This window comes from Populus alba, chromosome 1 (genome assembly GCF_005239225.2).
Source record: "Populus alba chromosome 1, ASM523922v2, whole genome shotgun sequence".
NCBI classification, from domain to species: domain Eukaryota; kingdom Viridiplantae; phylum Streptophyta; class Magnoliopsida; order Malpighiales; family Salicaceae; genus Populus; species Populus alba.
Genome location: NC_133284.1, coordinates 31,492,369 through 31,511,476, shown reverse-complemented (window position 1 = coordinate 31,511,476; position 19,108 = coordinate 31,492,369). Strand labels below are relative to the sequence as shown.

Below are 19,108 nucleotides of genomic sequence, written 5' to 3'. Positions count from 1 at the left end.
AGCAACCGTTAGTAATAATCTCTAAGGGGCAGCATGAATCAATGCTTAAAATCTTGGGATTAAAATGATCGTTTGGAAAACTGGCTTGCGATAGTTCCTCACCCACTTTGTTGGCACAGACACATTAAAAAGAGTTTTCTCTCCACTTCGCTCCCTCAATCAATGCCTCTATATGCATACGGTAGAAAAATAAAAAATAAAAAATAAAAATCACAGTAAGGTGCTAAAAAAATCAGCAGTTGTATGAAGAAAATATATAGATAGGGGAAGGCATTATTGTCAGCACACTGAAAGCAATGATCTTCCCTTTGTCTTTAGAGAACTGATCATTCAAGACGCGAAAGTTTATTTTAACAGTGGTCAAACATGGGATAATGCAGAACTGGAAAGCCGTCGTAGAATAAAGTAGCGGACAAGCCCATCCACCGAGCACCGGTCTATTTTCTATAAACATTTGATTTTTTTATAGTAACAGGCGGAAAAAAGGGGTAAAGAGCAAACATGGGTTCCTTTGTGTTGGCATTGGGTTTTGGACTCTTAAGTCCTCAGCATGCCATGGCGTTGAGCTATTTAAGCATCATCTTTTTCTGCTTCCAAACTCACTCATCACTTCTAATACTTTGAGTTAGTTTTTGCTTCTCTTCCTCGCTTTCATTCTCCTACGAGGTAGAGATACAGCAAGAGCGCACACAATGTTGGAGATTGTGCTGGTCCTTGTAGCGTTGTTTGTCATATATTACACTCATTTGCTTATCAAATGGAAATACCCAAAAATTAATGGAGTTCCAGTTCACCTCCCTCCTGGTTCTATGGGTCTCCCTGTCATTGGAGAGACCATCCAGTTGCTTATTCCAAGCTATAACTCTATAGATATTCACCCGTTCATCAGAAAACGAATCCAAAGGTATTGTGGAAGCATTATATGTCGTTCTAATTATTGTTTAGGTACTGTTTGAGTTTGCGATAAAAAGTCTTTTTTTAAATAATAATATATATTTTTTTTTTTTTTAAAATGAGTCTGATTCTATCTGGGTATTAATTTGTCGTAAATATTTTCTGAAATATATTGAATGGGCTTCGAAATAAATACTCATCGGCGTGTCCTTTCTTCGAACGGAAGTCATCACCTGAGTAAATGGTACGTACAGGAGACTGACAACATTAAACTAATCTTTCTTGTCTAAGGTATGGGCCCATTTTTCGAACAAATCTGGTTGGAAGACCGATCATAGTCACGGCAGACCCTGAAGTCAACAAGTACATCTTTTCTCAGGAAGGGAATTTAGTGGAGATGTGGTATTTGGATTCATTTGCCAAGTTGTTTTGCTTTCGAGGGCGAGTCCAAGGTTACTGCGATTGGTCGTGTCCACAGATACTTGCGAGGCATTACCTTGAACCATTTTGGTGGCGAGAGCCTCAGGGAAAAGATGCTTCCTCAAATTGATGCCTCCGTAAACGATAACCTGCGCCAGTGTCCACTCAGGGAGCTGTTGAAGTTAAATCAGCTATTTCACGGGTAACTATTGCTATTCTCACTTAGAGCTGCCATGGATATTTATATATAAAATTGTCAGTCTGTTTTTATTTTTATTATTATTATTTTTTTAATGGGATGCTAAGAATCTGTTTATTTTTATGTTTTAACTATTATTCTTGCCAATATCAGCACTTTGTGAATGGTTCGAATACAGACCTCACTCGCTGAGGGATTGTATTGTTGTTTTTGCTATTAATTAACCCGTACTATTTTTGGTGTTTTGCAGATGATTTTCAACTTCACCGCGAAGGTTGCATTTGGGTATGATCTTGAAAACTCGAAGGGGGAGAAAATTGAAAACTTGCCCAATTTCATTAAAAGTCTCATGTCCTTTCCCTTGAACATTCCTGGCACTACATTCCACAAGTGCATGAAGGTGATTAACGAGAATTATTGTTAAGATTTGAGATTTCTTTCTTGAAATTACTAAAGTTTACCTGTTCTACTGAAGATTTTTTCCTTCTTTTTTATAATTGGGAACGCATCTCTTTCTTTATTCAGGACAAAGATAAGATGTCAAACATGGTGAGGCACATAATAAAGGAGAGATTAATTAATTCTCCGGATGAACGTCCAGGAGATTTTCTTGATCAAGCTCTTAATGATATGGCATCAGAGAAGTTCTTGACAGAGGATTTTATTGCTGAACTCTCGTTTGGGATTTTGTTTGCTGCCTTTGAATCTGTGTCCACAACACTGACGTTAGCTATCAAGTTTCTTGCGGAAAACCCTCTCGTGTTGGAAGAGTTGACGGTGCGTGTGTAGCAATACTACAGAAACAAATAAATTCTCCAAGATTCTCGTGATAGCTGATAAATTAGACAATCATTTTCCATTTATTATTTTTGAAGAACTCTAAGACCTTTTTTTTTCTTCCCTTTCCAGCCGAAAATGAGGCAGTTCTAAAGAAAAGAGAAAATCCTGACTCCCAGCTCACATGGGAAGAATACAAAACGATGGCTTTTACGCAGAGCGTCAGTAACATAATCTCTATTGTTGAATTGATTTACCTAAACTCTGAGATATTGAAACGTTCCTCACATATATTTTTTGCATGGATGTGGTTTCTGTATGTATGCGCAGGTCGTTAACGAAACGCTTAGATTGATGAATATTCCACCTGGTTTATTGCGAAAGGCTCTGAAAGACATTAATGTCAAGGGTATGTATGCATATGCTCTCACTGCAATGAATCCTATGTTTGTAATTAATTATATTTATTCTTTGATGGAATTGATTGATCGTTTTCTGTTCACTTTTCCAGGATACACAATTCCGGCCGGGTGGACTATAATGCTTGTTACTCCTATTGTTCACTTAAATCCTGAAACATACAAGGATCCGTTAAAGTTCAATCCATGGCGCTGGAAGGTGTGCCATTTTCTATATCATGGAAACCTTGGAGATAAATATTAAGAATTAAACTTGTGAATTCTCAAGAGTTCTTAGAAATAAACCCTAAATTGCTAATATCTCTTGTTTATTTATTTGACGGGACCTGTAGGACCTCGACCAGGTTACTCTTTCCAAGTCTTTCATGCCATTCGGTGGAGGAACAAGACAGTGTGCCGGGGCAGAATTCAGTAAGGTGTACATGGCGGCCTTTCTCCATGTACTGGTGACCAAATACAGGTATATTTGACTTTTACAGTTGCCAAGGATAATTTAACAGGCTGCCATGGAGAAAATTTAAAATGCTTATGCTTATGTTTATGTTTGATGCAACAGATGGTCAAAGGTCAAAGGAGGACGCATCACCCGAAGTCCTATTTTACTATTTCCAGATGGTGTCCACATTAAGATTACATCAAAACGTGATTGAAGGGTAATAATCATCATCTGCAGGCAGCGAGGAAGAAGCAAGACAGGGAGAAAGAGGCCAACCTAGAAAGACTAGACTTCTCGAATAATTTACAGTATAGGGCGTTGGCGAGTTTAATTAATTTAAATTGTATTCCAATTAACACCGGGTGTTGTGGTGTTGATGATTTGTATCCTATGTGAATTTTTACTTTGTTCGTGTTTTTTTGTTTTTATTTGGTAAGAGAAGTTAATTTAGTGGCCTTCCTGCCATTTCCACCTCGGATCGATTGGAAAGCCCTCTGTTTTCATCAACTCGACTCCATATGTAAAAAAGAAATAAACTCTATATTTTAAAAGACAATTTGGCTAATTTCATGAAAAGGGTCCAGTCATGTGACCCTGCTAATACATATAATAAACAAATGAAGGTCATGAAAGAAGCCATCGCCAATAAGCGGTCGCAATTCTGAAGGATAGCAGAAAGAACCCAAATATTTATACATTAAAGAATACGCTGTTGTTTGCTGACCATATCCCTAGCCCAGCTTAAAGGAACACAAATGGTTCGTGTGTGTAAGGTTTTGTAAACCAATAATTATCAACCACACCATTGTACATGGCGTTGGAATATTATTATATAGGAAAGTTTTACAACAGAAAGGGAGAGAAATAAGGAAATAGCTGTTACAAGATATACACTATACTATAATTAGAATTAATCAATTTCTAGACACACGTTGCACAATTAACTGTAAGGCAATCAAATGGAATGATTTTCTCCTTAATGCTTGGAAGGATTCTCTCCAGAAGATGGGATTGTGTTAGCGCCAATACTCCCTCTCAAGTCAAGCGTGGTTGGTAACACGCGAAGCTTGGACCTAAAGAGCAGAAACAAAGATCTTGATGGACTTTTAGTAAAGATGTTTGCATTTTGCAAGTTGGATGGCACATGTTGAATCGTTAAGATACCATTGCAAACTAATTCACGAACAAAGTGAATATCAATGTTAATATGTCGAGATCGTTTTTGAGCAACAAGATTTCGGGCCATGAAAATGGCACTGGCATTGTCACACAGTAGAGTAGGCCTATCTGATGGCTAAAGATGTAAGTCATGAAGAATATTTAATAACCATTTGACCTCAACGGCAGTGAGTGCTAAGGCTCTATATTCAGATTCTGCAGAAGAGCGAGAGACAGTCGATTGCTTTTTAGAGGTCCAGGAAACAAGATTGTCACCTAAGAAGATGGCATATCCAGATGTTGATCGACTTGTATCTGGGCAGCCAGCCCAGTCGGCATTTGAAAAAGCCGAGATGTTGAAGGTGGTGGATGGAGTAATCTCGAGACCAAGGTGCAGAGTGCCTTTAACATATCTGAGGATTCGTTTGACAGTCTGAAAGTGATGTTCCCATGGATCATGCATGAATTGACTTACTGAGTTCACTGCATGTGTAATATCTGGCCCTGTAATGGTTAGATATTGAAGTGCACCAACTAGAGAGCGATAAGTAGTGGGGGAATGAAAGGACTGCCATCAGTAGTTAAATGTTAGGAAACAATCATGGGAGTGGCAACTGGTTTAGAATCAAGGAGATCAACTCGAAGTAGAAGATCTCTCGTATACTTTAGCTGACTTAGAAATATGCCTGTGGCAGAGTGAGTGAATTCCAAACCCAAGAAATAATTCAAGGTGCCAAGATCCTTCATTGAGAACTCATGACGTAGCTTGTGAATAAAGGAATCAATGAGGGACATATTGCTGTCTGTGATGATAATATCATCAACATATAAGAGCAAGTAAATAACTTCAGGAGCTGATGAATAGACAAATAAGCTGGAATTAGCTTGACTACTAGTGAAGCCAACATTGAGTAAGAAATGGCTAAACCGATGGAACCATGCTCTTGGGGCTTGCTTCAAGCCATAGAGTGCCTTTTTAAGACGACAAACATAAGTTGGATGAGAGGGATCAACATAGCTCGGTGGTTGTTCCATGTAAACCTGTTCTTGTAAAAGACCATGCAAGAAAGCATTTTTTACGTCCAGTTGACGCATGGTCCAACCACGAGAGACTGCAATGGAGAGAACAATGCGAACAGTTGAGGCTCGAACAACTGGACTAAAGGTGTCATTAAAATTAAGACCATAGAGTTGAGTATAGCCTTTGGTAACAAGGCATGCCTTGAGCCTATCGATGGAACCATCCAAATGATATTTGGTGCGGAAAACCCATTTAGATCCAACCACATTCATAGCAGCAGGTCGTGGAACTAATTCCCATGTTTGATTTAGCTTTAGAGCCCGAATTTCTTCGTCCATGGCTGTAAGCCATTCTGGAGACTTGGCAGCACTCTTGAAACCCTTTGGTTCCTTCATAACCAAAAGAGAGAACAATAAAGGAAAGGATGGGACCTGACATACATAACTATAATGTTTGGATTTGGAGATGCTTGCTTTGCCCCGAGTGATCATGGAATGAGAATTCTAATGTAGAACTGATGCGATTGGAAGTGCTGGAGGTTGCGCTTCCTGAGGAGTAGGAACAGATGGTACTAAGGATGAGGTGCTTTGGGGTGAAAGCAAGTCCAAAGCATATGTTTTACACGGTATGGACGAGGTCACTGACGATGGAGATGAATGCCCTATAGAGGAATTAGTGCTAGCCATAACAGGAGGCGATGAGATAAGATCATGAAAGGCAATATAATCTGAGATGGCAGAGGAGGGTTGCATACTAGAAGAGGAAAATGGGAATACATTTTCATTAAAACGAGCATGTCTAGTGATAAATATACAATGATAAATAGGATCAAGACATCGAAAACCTTTGTAGGAAGTGTGGTAACCAAGAAAGATGTAAGGGAGACTTCTTGGTTCAAACTTATGCTTGGTATAAGCACGCAGGTTTGGAAAACATAAGCATCCAAAGATTCGAAAGGTAGTATAGAGAGGAGACTTACCATACAGAATTTCAAAAGGAGATTTCCCATTCAAGACTGGTGTTGGCAAGCGGTTAATGGTGAAAACGGCTGCATTGAAGGCTTCAACCCAGAAATGAAGAGTAGCAACGGAATGAAACAACAGTGTGAGACTTGTTTTGGTGATATGCCTATGTTTCCTCTCTACTCTACCATTTTGAGATAGTGTATAGGGACGAGAATTAATGACGAATTCCACACTTAGTAAAGTGAGTCTGCAGATTTTTACTGATGAATTCCCCTCCCCCATCACTTTGGAAAATCGTTATTTTCATAGAGAACTGATTTTCAACCAAAGATTGGAAGTTAAGGAATGTTTGGTAAAAGTCAGTTTTGTGTTTTAATGGATAAAACCAAGTAAAACGTGAGTGATCATCTATGAAGATAACGTAATATTGGTATCCTGAGATGGAATTTATGGGAGCTGGACCCCAAAGATCACAATATATAAGACCAAGTATGTTATTGGAGCGACTGTTATTTGTTGAGAATGGTAATTTATGGCTTTTAGCCTTTTGATAGCTAATGCAGAGAGATGGATTCAGCAATAGAGAAGAGAGGGAAAACGTACCTTGTTTATTAAGAATAGAAATTATTGAAGAGGAGACATGTTCTAAACATGCATGACAAATTGCAAAAGAACTACAAAGACTGGATTTAGTGATGACAATAGAGAAGGCTTGGTGTCCACGCTTCAGTTCATAAAGACCATCAACATGCTTGCCGCTTACCACTTGCCACCACCTTTTGAGTTTGAAGATTCTATATGATGAAATCATTGTTAGTAAAGGAGACAGATAAAGGATAGTTATGGGTGAGTTTACTGACAGAGAGAAAATTTTTAGTTAAATTTGGGACAACAAGAACATCATTTAATTGAAGATGGGGAGTGGGAGAGCAGGAACCAGTGTATGTGATTGGTAGAGAGGATCCATTACCAATAATAACCTTGTCCTTACCAGTGTAAGGTTCCACCTTATCAAGTTGAGATGCATCAGCTGTCATGTGTGCTGATGCACTCGTATCTGTGTACCAATCTGCAGGTTCATCATTAATGGTGTGATGAGCAAGAGCTTCAACAAAGTTGGCATCAGGTTTGATGTATCTGTTGGCATAAGGTTTGATGTATCTGCGATTACAATTGTGGCATAATGTCCTTCCTCACGAAAGATTTGGCATCTAGAAGGTCATCTATACTACTGCTTGCTTCGGTGTCCTCCCTTTGGTGGCCCTCCTTTATATTTGTGTTGATAGTTATTGGAGTTTCCAAATTGGTGTGAAGATGCAGGAGAGAAATTTGCTACATATGCAGGGACCCCTGTGTTATGATCAATGGACTTTGAAAAAAGATCAAAGCTCTCTGCTTTGGGAACAATATCCTTGAAACTGGGAATAAGAGTTAAAGAGAGTTGAGTGATGGAGAAAGTTGAAAATTCATGGCCTAAACCACGTAGATACCAGTGCACCTTGTCAGTATCTTCAATTGGACATCCCATTGTTGATAATTGATTACAATGAGCCTTAAATATTCGAGAATATTCCAAAATGCTACGAGAGCCACGCCTCATGAGATGAAGTTCATCTTTAATTTGAAGTTCACGGGCCTTAGATTTTTGGCTGAAGGTGGTTTCAAGAGAGTTCCATACATCTCTTGATGTTGTAAAACCGATAGTAATAGAAAGAGCTTCTTCTGTGAGAGAAGAAAGCAGAAGGCTAATGACGAGTTGATCTAATTGCTTCCACATGTTATGAGCTGCAGGATCAGTGGCAGCAGAGGGCATTGGTGTTGAGCCATCAACATATCTATATAGTTTTTGACACTGTAGTAAAGGGACCACTTGACTGCGTCAAAGAAGAAAATTGGTGGAGGATAATTTGATAGTAACCATGTGAACCATGGTGTTGAAGGAGGGAGTAGAAGAAGAATTTTCTGAGGCCATAGGATCGGATGGAGGTTAATCTTATGGCTCTGATACCATGTAAGGTTTTGTAAGCCAATAATTATCAACCACACCATTGCACATGGCGTTGGAATATTATTATATAGGAAAGTTTTACAACAGAGAGGGAGAGAAATAAGGAAATAGCTGTTACAGGATATACATTATACAATAATTAGAATTAATCAATTCCTAGACAGACGCTGCACAATTAACTATAAGGCAATCAAATGGCATGATTTTCTCCTTAATGCTTGGAAGGATTCTCTCTAGAAGATGGGATTGTGTTAGCTCCAATAGTGTGTAGCAAGCAACCTTGCAGTTTCTTTATTTCCTTTGTTCATATTATTGTGTATCATCTTATAGGCATCTAACACGTGCGACAAAAAAACTAACATGCTTCATCTATGGATAAAAAGCGTCTTCCTTGTTAGAAACAGAGATTTAAGAACTCTGATTAACAATGAATTGTATCGCCTGTTTTGAAGAAAGCGATTGTCTGGCTTTATATAGCCTTTATAATACGACATGATGGCTACTAACTTCTACAACGTGATTCAAGGAATCACTTAACTACCTGCTACCTAAGCACTAACAAACTTACCTGACTTAACTAATTGCCAGCTAGATATTAGCTAACTAATAGCTTTAACAAACTTATTTAATAGTAATACTAACAGTTATCAAAACTTCTCAACATTATCTCCTTTAAACTAATTTCTTTGTAACAATTAGTTTACTCCAAGCATCACCAGACTCCCAATTATTCTCGAAGGTTTTCAAATGTCTGCAGCTTAACTGGTTTTTTAGCAGGTCAGCCACTTGATCTTGTGAGCCACAGTGCACAAGTTCAATTACTCTGTCTCGAAGTAAATAACATAAAAAATGGAAGCTCACATCAATGTGTTTGCTGCATCCATGCATAATAGGATTTCTTGAGAGCTTGATGGTTCAACTGTTATCACACATTAATATGGTGCAACCTTCTTGTTCATGATTTAACTTCTCTATAATCCTTCTCATCCATACTACTTGGCAAGCACAGGCTACTGCTGCCACAAATTCTGCTTTAATTGTTGACAGGGTGACTATAGGCTGCTTCTTCGATGACTATGAAACTACTCCTCCACTCAGCATGAAGACATAACGAATGTACTCTTTCTGTCCTTAATGTCTCTTGCATAGTCACTATTAGTGAATGCAATCAGGTGTTTGTTCCCATTCTTTTTGTAGAATATTCCGTAATTGTTAATGCCCTTCAAGTATCTTAATATTCTCTTAGCAACCTGTAGATGCACTTCTGTTGGACTGGCCATAAACCTACTAATAAAACTCACCCCAAACATGATATTGGCCTTGTAACAATGCTATACATAAGACATCCTACTATTTGTTTATAGTAAGTCTCATCGATTTTGTTTCCTTCTCCAATTTTATTAGCCTTAATGCTAGGGACCATGGGATTCATTACTGCATTACTCTCTTCCATTCCAAATCATTTCAGAATCTCCAGTGTATATATTCGTTAACAAATATAAATTCCATTAGTCTGCTGCAGCACTTCCATGCCTAAGAAGAACCTCATCTTTCCTACATCAGTTATGTCAAATACCCTCATCATTGATTTCTTGATTTCCAGCATCATTTGCTCATCCTCTCAAGTGAAGAGATCAAATCATCCACATAAACACTTACAATTAGGATTTTGCCTCCACTGGTTTGTTTAACAAACAATGTTTGTTCACTGATGCATTTTTGAAATCCTTTATGGGTGAAGTAGGCTTCAATGCGACTGAACCAAGCTCGAAGGGATTGCTTTAGTCCACACAAAGCTTTGTGTAATTTGTAGACCTTGTGCTCATTTCCTTTCTGCTCATAGCCTTTTGGTTGTTCCACAAACAAATCCTCACTTAATTCCCAATGAAGAAAAGCCGACTTAACATCTAGTTGATAGATGAGCCAACTTCTTTGAGTAGCTAGAGCAATTATCATTCGAACAGTCTCCATTCTTGCCACAGGAGCAAATACCTCTGTGTAGTCCACACCATGTTGTTAAGCATAGCCCTTTATGACCAACTAGGCTTTGAGCTTATCCACTTTACCAGATTCATTTAGCTTGGTCTTGTATATCCATTTCACCCCAATCTTCTTAGTTCCAGCTGGTAATTCAGTTAAACTCCATGTCTCATTTCTCTGAATTGACTCTATTTCAGCATCCATGGCTTCCCTCCACTTGTAACTTTTCATTGCCTCTTCATAGCTTAAGGGGTCAGCAGAAGTTACAATTACAATATTCAGTTCAGTTTCTTCTTTTAACAATCCTTCACCAGAGACGTAGTCTCTCATCCAACTGGGAGTAATTGTCTCCCTCCTTGCATGCAAGTTGACATCTTCTTCATGTATTGTGTTGGCAGAAGCATTGATGGATCCTTCAATGCCATCCTAACATCACTCTACACCTGAGTCTGCAATATTATACCCATTTGTCTCTGCATCTCCACTACTGTTTGCTTCATCTCCATTAGTTTCACCTTCTTCACCTCATTTAAGTTCATTTGTAACTGCTATTTGTAACTGATATCCCAGTTCCAGTGCTTCTCTTCTTAAAAAATTATATCCCTACTAGTTACAATTTTCTTTGTTGCAGGGTCATACAATTTGTAACACTTTGATTCTTCACTCACTCCCAACAATACACATCACACTCTTGTTTTCCAGTTTGGTTCGTCTTGCATTTGGTATATGCATATGAGCTACACATCCAAACACTCTAAAGTGTTCAACTGAGGGCTTCACTCTAATCCACACTTCTTCTAGAGTCATGTCTTTTACAACAAAAGTAGGACATCTGTTCAAGACATATATGGTCCAGGTTACTGCCTCAAGCTAGAAGGTTTTGGGAATCTTCTTTTCTAAAAGCATGGATCTTACCAAGTTCATCACTGTCCTATTCTTCCTCTCAACCACTCTATTTTGCTGAGGGGTCTAGGATGTAGTTAGCTACCTTTTGATGCCATTCTGCTTACAGAATTCATTGAATCCCATATAGTTGAATTGACCACCTCTATCTGTTCTTATACACTTGATGAATTGTCAAGTTTTTTTTCCATAAGCTTCTTAAAATACTGGAAATGCTGGAGAGCTTCTGATTTTTCTGCTAGAAAATAAACCCAGGCCTTCTTGCTATAGTCATCAATGAGGCATAAGAAATACCTTTTCTTACTGTTTGAGATTGGTGTGATTGGACCATATATGTCTACATGAATGAGCTGTAACCTTTGTGATGCACACCATTGACTCTTCTTTGGGAAGGATCCTCTATGCTGCTTGCCAATAATACAAGCAGTGCATTCTGTATTTGATGTAGGAAGTTGTGGTAGTCCTCGAACCATCTTCTTGTATTGCAAGGTTCTTAGTCCTTTGTGATTGAGATGGCCATATCTGCAATGCCATAAATGTGGAAGGTCTTGTGCAGGTGTATGGAAACAAGAAGCATCTTTGACTTGAGCCTTTGTTATTAACACAAACATTTTGTTGATTGTCATCCTGGTTTGAATGATCAGGCCTCTCACAGGATGATAGATTTTGCATGTTCTTGATTTGATAAGGATTGCCAAACCCTTTTCTTGTAGCTGGCCTATGCTTAGGAGGTTATTCTTCAGTTCAGGTACATAGAATACATCAGTAACCATGTGCTGCATTCCATCCAAATACAGCTTGACTTTTCCTTTCCCAAGAACTGTCATTTGTGTATTATTCCCAAGCTTTACCAGCTGTCTAAATTCTTCATTTAACTCACAGAACATAGCCTTGTCTCCACACATATGATTTGAACAGCCAGAGTCCAAAACCATGCATCCTCTCGATTGTTGTCATACAATTCAACATGAGACATCGATAGTATTTCTTCTTCATTGTTCAGTTCTGCATAATTTGCCTCCTTGTTCACTGTGGGACATTCATACTGAAAATGGCCAAGTTTGTGACATTTATAACACTCAACAATGGTTTTGTTAAAGGCATATCATCCTCTACCTCCTCCTCCTCCTTTAGGAGCTCGTCTGCCTTGACCTTTGCCATTAAACCTATCTTCAGATGTTACTTTCAAGGCATGTTCTTCCATGTTGTGTTTCTGAAATTTTTGTTCATGTACAATCAATGAGCTTTGCAACTCATCAATTGAGAGAACATCAATGTCCTTAGATTCTTTAATTGAATAGACTATGTATTTAAATCTGTCAGTCAAGGATCGAAGAATCTTCTCCACAATCGTTACATCTCGCATTTGCTCCCTATAGATTCTCATTTTGCTGGCTACAGTCATAACCTTTGTAAAATATTCAGTGATATTCTCACCTGTTTTCATCTCCAATGTTTCAAACTCCTTCCTTAGTGTTTGAAGGATTGAACACTTCACTCTTGCATTTCCTTCATATTTCCTCTTCATTGAGTCCCAGATTTGTTTAGAGGTGTTCTTCTCTAGAATAGTCTCCAGAATGGTTCTGTCAATGGCCTAAAATAGATAGTTTTTCACTTTCATATCCTTGAGCTTTAACTCCTCTAATTTCTTTCATTATGCTTCAGTCACAACTACTCCTACCTCTGGCTCTGTATAACGTGTTTCAACAAGGTCCAAAATTCCTTGGATCTCAAGAAATTCTCCATCAGCATGCTCCAGTGATCGAAATGACCATCAAAACACGGTATGGATGGTTGGATGAAATTGCTATTACTGTCGTTCGCCATCTCTTAGTCTGGCTCTTCATTGTTTTGTAAAGTTCAAAGAAAAACTGCACCTTTCTCTTTCTCTCCCTGCAACTTTCTCTTTTTTAGGCCCAGTGGAGACTCTGATACTAATTTATTAGAAACAGAGATTCAAGAACTCTGATGAATAATGAATTGTATCGCCTGTTTTGAAGAAAGCAATTGTCTAGCTTCATATAGCCTTTACAATACTGCATGATGGCTACTAACTGCTGCAACGTGATTCAGGGAATCACTTAACTACCTGCCAGCTAAGCACTAACAAACTTACTTGTCTTAACTAATTGCCAACTAGATACTAACTAACTAACAGCTTTAACAACCTTATTTAACAGTAATACTAACAATTATCGAAACTTCTCAACATTGCCCTTATCAATTTCCTTGAGGAAGAAGAGAAGTATCAAGGGAAAAGCATTACAAGATGTGGACAATTGAGTTTCTTGTTGTAGCATTGGCAGTCGTATACTACACACATTTGATTAGCAAATGGAGAAATCCTAAAATTGACGGAGTTCTTCCTCCAGGTTCCATGGGCTGGCTCCTTGTTGGAGAAACTCTTCAGTTCATTATTCCTGGAAGATCTATTGATCTTCATCCATTCGTCAAGAAAAGGATGCACAAGTAATATGTTGGCAACATAGTTTGCGAGAAAAAATGAGAGAGCATTTTATTTCATAATTAAATCATATATGATTGCCTGCTTTATTTCACTACTAACAAATTCATATTAATTTCCTTGTTTCAGGTATGGACCGATCTTTAAAACCAGTTTGCTTGGTAAACCTACCGTAATATCCACTGACAATGAAGTGAACAAGTACATCTTGCAACATGAAGGAACTTTGGTTGAGCCGTGGTATTTGGATTTGTTTGCCAAGTTTTTCGCACTTGAGGGTGAAAACAGAGTGTGTAGAAACACAAATTTTCTACCAATCAAATTTTGCCATGTGTTATTTTATTCTTTAAAAGAAAAGATAAAATAAAATTGAAATAAATGACATGGAAAATAAATGAGCCTTCATATATTTCTTGGCCAATGAAAAGTTGACACTTGGGATGAGATATTCAAGATATCTTGTCATAAATACAAGATCTCGTCAGATATCTTGTCATAAATGCAAGATCCCGTCAATAAAGACCAACCAATAAAATTATGTCATGTGGCATTGGAAAAGAACCTGAGAGCCCGTATAGATCTCTATAAATAGAGAGCCTCAACCTAAAGGCAAGGGATTGGATTCCGGGAGATATAAATTTTCTTCAAGACAAGCTCTTCAAGCAAGGAAGCTCTCTCTCTCTCTCTCTCTCTCTCTCTCTTCAAGCAAGGAAGCTCTCTCTCAAAGAGTTTTCAAGCCTCCTTCATCCATGCTTGAAGTCTAAAAAGAATGAAGTTCTGTTGGATCAAGCCAAAACACCCCATAAGAGTTCTTCAACAACACTTTAAAGACAAATTAAGGTACTCTTCAAAGCATCAAATCACAACATCTTGCTTTGCTATACACGCCCAAATTCGCGTTCTTGCAAAGCACAAATCTTGGCTTGATTACTCAAATAAATCAAGTCACTATACATCAAATCCAAGGAAAGAATAAGATGATTGTCATATTCTTTTGAAAGAATATATTATATAGAGATTGTACCCTTTCATATATTTAATAAAAAAATATATTTGTACATGTATATTTATTTAATTTCAGGTGCATAAAATTGTGTCTACAGAGTGAGCACTATCGGTGAAGTTCATAGATACATGAGAAGCATTACGCTGAACCACTTTGGCGTTGAGAGCCTCAGGGAATCATTGCTTCCTAAAATTGAAAATATGATTAACACCAACCTAGCAAAGTGGGCTACTCAGGGACCCGTTGATGTGAAACAAGTTATTTCTGCTGTGAGTACTTTTCAGTTGATCGACACAGTAGGATTAATTAACAATTTCATTGTGTTAATTCTAACCTTTCCTTTCTGGCTGTAAATGGTTTTCAATTTTACAGCAAAAGAAATAGTATTTGGCTATGATGCTGAAAACTCAAAATACAGGTATATTTGATTTCTCTTTTAATAATCTCCATGCATGGCTTGGACAAGAACTCTTTTGTTAACTCTTGGATTGGTTGTTGCCAGGTTTACTAAAGTGAAGGGAAGAGAAGTCACTCGCAATCCACATTAAGTTCACAGCCAAAGATGAATGAAGAATTTTTTTTTTTTTAACCCCCGGAAGTTTATGGACTATTACTCTGTTTACCAGTTTATAGTAACTAGTCCCTTATCTATACGTCGCCGCATCAGTGTTTTAAAATTTTCAAGTAATTAAATGTCGACAATAAGAAAAAAAATCTATGAAAGTCGTACGATATTAAAAAAAAGATTCAGTTAAGCAAGAAATAATTTAAATCTTGTATATAATAAACACACTTGTGTGGGATGAAGGAAATATTTTAAATCTTTATTTTATTTTATTTCTTTAATAAATAAATAAATAGATCACAGCTTTTTTTTGTTGATTTTTGTGTTAAGGAAAGAAGAATTTTTATTCGTAATCTTCTGTTACAGCAGCAGAGGTATATATACACTTTCTGTTACAGCAGAGGAAGCTATATTTACGATCAAATCAAAGTCTATCTCTATTAACTATTATCCTAACAATTGTATGTAGGGCAACGTAACATTGCAAGGAGGGAAGCTCTGTAACTTGTGTTGGAGTTAAACTAAAACTCTGGAAGTTGTGGTAAGGTCAGATTCCACAGTCTGAACTGCAGGGGGATTTACAATCCGTGTTGGAGTGGGAATTTGTTGTCCTTCTTCTCAATACATGCTTGGACGCAACACTTGGATGGGCTTAAGGATGTTGGGTCAAATAGCTCGCAATACTTGTACATGTTTGGGTTCAGCACTTGATTGAGTCTAAAAATGCTGGGTCTGGTAACTCGCCAGCTTATAAATGCTTGGGCTTAGCACTTGGCTAAGTCCAAGAATGCAACTTTTCAGACTCATATATATTTGGGCTTTGTTCTTGGCTGAGATCAAGGATGTTGAATTATCACCCTCCTTTTGATTCCTTTAAAATAAGGATTTATGTAAAAATAAAACATGGTGATCCATCATTAAGATAATTCCATTTGATATAAAAACAAGAACAAATATGAGTTAGTACTTTTTATTAAAAAAATTGTGTTTGTTAGTTTAATTATTTATTCTTTTTTATTTTTTTGTTGTACATTATATCCTTTTAATTTCTATTTTAAATATTTTTTATGCATATAATTTTTAATATTTGTAACTAAATTCTCACATTTGTTAATTTGATGATAAATTTTTGTTGGTTTAGATTTTTTTAATTAAAATATTCTTTATTCTGTATTTTTCTTTATATATAGTTTTATTTTTCAAGTCATAATCTTATCCGTTAGTGCATATATTTTCTTACATGTATTATTTGATTTAATGGAACTTAACAGAAGGAAAGAAATCTTAATGAAATACATAATAGAATGGTAGAATTCATAAAAAAAAAGTAAAATTACATAAAGGCAAAACACATAAAGGAATAAGAGTATAGGAGCAAAACATGTCATTAATTTATTTTAATTAGTTAAATGCATAAATGATGGACTAGTTATTTTTTAACTAATAAAAATAGAATAACGGGCTTAACCTTTAACATCTATATATATATATATATATATATATATATGTGTGATCCTTCTTTCGAGGACAGATTCCATAAAAATTTTCTACAATAATACAATCCATAAAAATGCAAAAAAAAAAAAAGGGTAAAAAAACTCTATTAACCTATAATCATGTGATCCTTACCTTGGAAATCTTGCAATACATTCTCTTGATAAGTTGAGTCCAACTTCAAACATTTTTCTTGTATTTTAATAAAATATCTCATGTAACAGCTCGACCTAACATGTTGTATATTGTCCCCTTTGGGCCTTACTGCCCTCACGGTTTTGTACCTAGTAACGTGAGCCCACTTTTGAGCTTGACGCCCCAAAACGCATTCAACATGTTAGCAACTAGCACTACTAATAAGGCTCTGGCTCCGGACGCTCGCTTCTAATGTGGGATATCACAATTCCCTCCACCTTAAGATGAGCCGCCCTCGGCTTTGATACCAAATGAAACAGCCCGACTCAACATGCTATATATTGTTCGCTTTAGGCCTTACCGCCCTCATGGTTTTGTTTTTGGTGACGCGAGCCCACATCTGAGCCTTGTTGTTACTCATTTTTGAACCCCACGCGCTGGAGATGGTGTTTACCTCTTTTGAACTAAGTGTAGGAGTTTAGCTCATGTTTGCTAGAAGATTGACAAAAGCAAAGAAATAAATATTTTTTTCGAAACCCTGTTTGAGCTGTTTTTTGCTCTCTTTATCCTTCCCCTTTGTTACCAAAATTGTCAGGTTTTCTTAGATTGATCAGGAGTCTTCATGATGCTAAATTCGTTCCTTCTTTATCTGGTCTTTAGGGTTGGATAAATCCCTCAGAATTTGCACTAAAAAAATGGTTCTACTACTGTCGTAATTTTTTGTTCCAACTTAGACTTTGATTCTGACTTGATTTTGTACAATATCTGACCATCCTAGCTATATTCTGTCACTCATGACATGTTGAAAAATTGACCTACACCTTTATGGGGTTCTAGGGATCACTGTTCTTAGGGCAAACTCTCAGTCAGATTTAGATGCTCGGCATTGTCAGATCAAGAACCCTTTTAGACCAACTGGATTTCTGCTAAATTATGTTATCTAAAAATATTTTATCTAACTTTGAATCCTTCATCAAAGTTGTAGTCCAGGACACATAGATAAATTTGGGATTTTTGAATCGCTTGATTTCGATATCAAAAGCTCATAATATTCTTGTTTGAATATCTAGTGTGAAAGTAGAGAATTCTACTGCGAGAAGGATCCTGACCCGAGTTTTGCACTAAAAAAACTCTATTTCCATCACAATTTTGTTATTCGCTGTTTTTAGGTCATACTCTCAGTCAAATTTGGATGCTCGGCATTGTCAGATCAAGAAAACCTTTTTGACCAACCAGGTCCCTGCCAGATTCTGTTATCTAAAAAGATTTTATCTCACTTTGAATTCTTAATGAAAGTTGTAGTTTGGGACACGTAGATGAGTTTGGGCTTTTGAATTACTTGATTTTAATATCAAAAGCTCAAGATATTCTTGTTTGAAATCTAGCTTGAAAGCATAAAATCCTGCCACGAGAAGGTTTCCAGTCGAGTTTGGTTGCAATTCTGTTATTCAAAACGAATTTATCTCATTTTTTTTTATCCTTATGAAATTTGTAGCTCTACAAGTGTAGATGAATTCGGGACTTTTGAATCGCTTGATTTCATTATCAAAAACTTATGATATTCCCGTTTGAATATTTAACGTGGAAATAGAGAATTGTGCCGCGAGAAGGATCCTAACCCGAGTTTTGCACTAAAGACTCTATTTCTTTCACAAATTTTGTTGATTTATTCTTAGGTCATACTCTCAGTCATATCGGGATGCTCGGCATTGTCAGTTTCTGAATTAGATCAGGAGACCCTTTTTCACTAACCAGATTACTGCCAGATTCTGTTCTTTAAAACGAATTTATCTCACTTTGAATCTTTTATCAAAGTTGTATTCCTAGATGTGTAGATGAATTTGGGCTTTTGAATCACTTGATTTCAATATCAGAAGCTTAAGATATTCCCATTTGAATATCTAATGTGAAAGCAGAGATTCCTACCGCGAGAAGGGTTTAGCCCATGTTCGCGAGCTTGATTCGAAGGATTTGTTTTGGACTAAGGACTAAATTGAAAAGTGCTAAAATGAGGGATTTAATTGAAGAAGGATATTGGAAGCTAAAGAGAGGGCTGGATCATCATAAATGACGGGATTTCTACCACACCAAATAAGGAAAATCACGTTTTTATGCAGCTAGAATTCATAAGAAACAACAGCTTTTGACAGCTGCAAAATGCTGTAAAGAGAAGAACCTCACCATCATCTAATGGATGGGATGATGTGTTGATGTTGGCAAGAAATCACTAGAATCAGCACATAATCAATGAGAATATTATAGTT

General features: G+C 37.0%; 1 protein-coding gene and 1 pseudogene across 1 annotated transcript; one reads left to right on the top strand and one right to left on the bottom strand.

Moving 5' to 3' along the window:
• Positions 1–555: 555 nt before the first annotated feature.
• Positions 556–3,573, top strand: LOC118047082 (beta-amyrin 16-alpha-hydroxylase CYP87D16-like; annotated as a pseudogene).
• A 6,329-nt stretch (positions 3,574–9,902) lies between these two features.
• On the bottom strand, positions 9,903–13,007 carry LOC140955203 (uncharacterized). The gene is made up of 8 exons (XM_073407157.1): positions 12,862–13,007; positions 12,297–12,763; positions 12,061–12,209; positions 11,790–11,956; positions 11,475–11,702; positions 10,946–11,109; positions 10,364–10,690; positions 9,903–10,291 (listed from the first exon to the last, which is right to left on the bottom strand). Exons 1-8 carry the CDS (start codon positions 13,005–13,007, stop codon positions 9,903–9,905), a joined length of 2,037 nt encoding a protein of 678 aa, XP_073263258.1.
• Between the last annotated feature and the right edge of the window lie 6,101 nt (positions 13,008–19,108).

What these genes read in the sequence shown, in the direction of transcription:
- LOC140955203 (XM_073407157.1), bottom strand. Translation starts at nt 13,007, where the DNA reads ATGGCGAACGACAGTAATAGCAATTTCATCCAACCATCCATACCGTGT. An exon ending in TCCTAAAGGAGGAGGAGGAG is followed by an intron (nt 12,210 to 12,296) that starts GTAGAGGATGAT and finishes AATGTCCCACAG; the next exon opens with TGAACAAGGAGGCAAATTAT. An exon ending in ATCTCAAACAGTAAGAAAAG is followed by an intron (nt 11,110 to 11,474) that starts GTATTTCTTATG and finishes TGTCTTGAACAG; the next exon opens with ATGTCCTACTTTTGTTGTAA.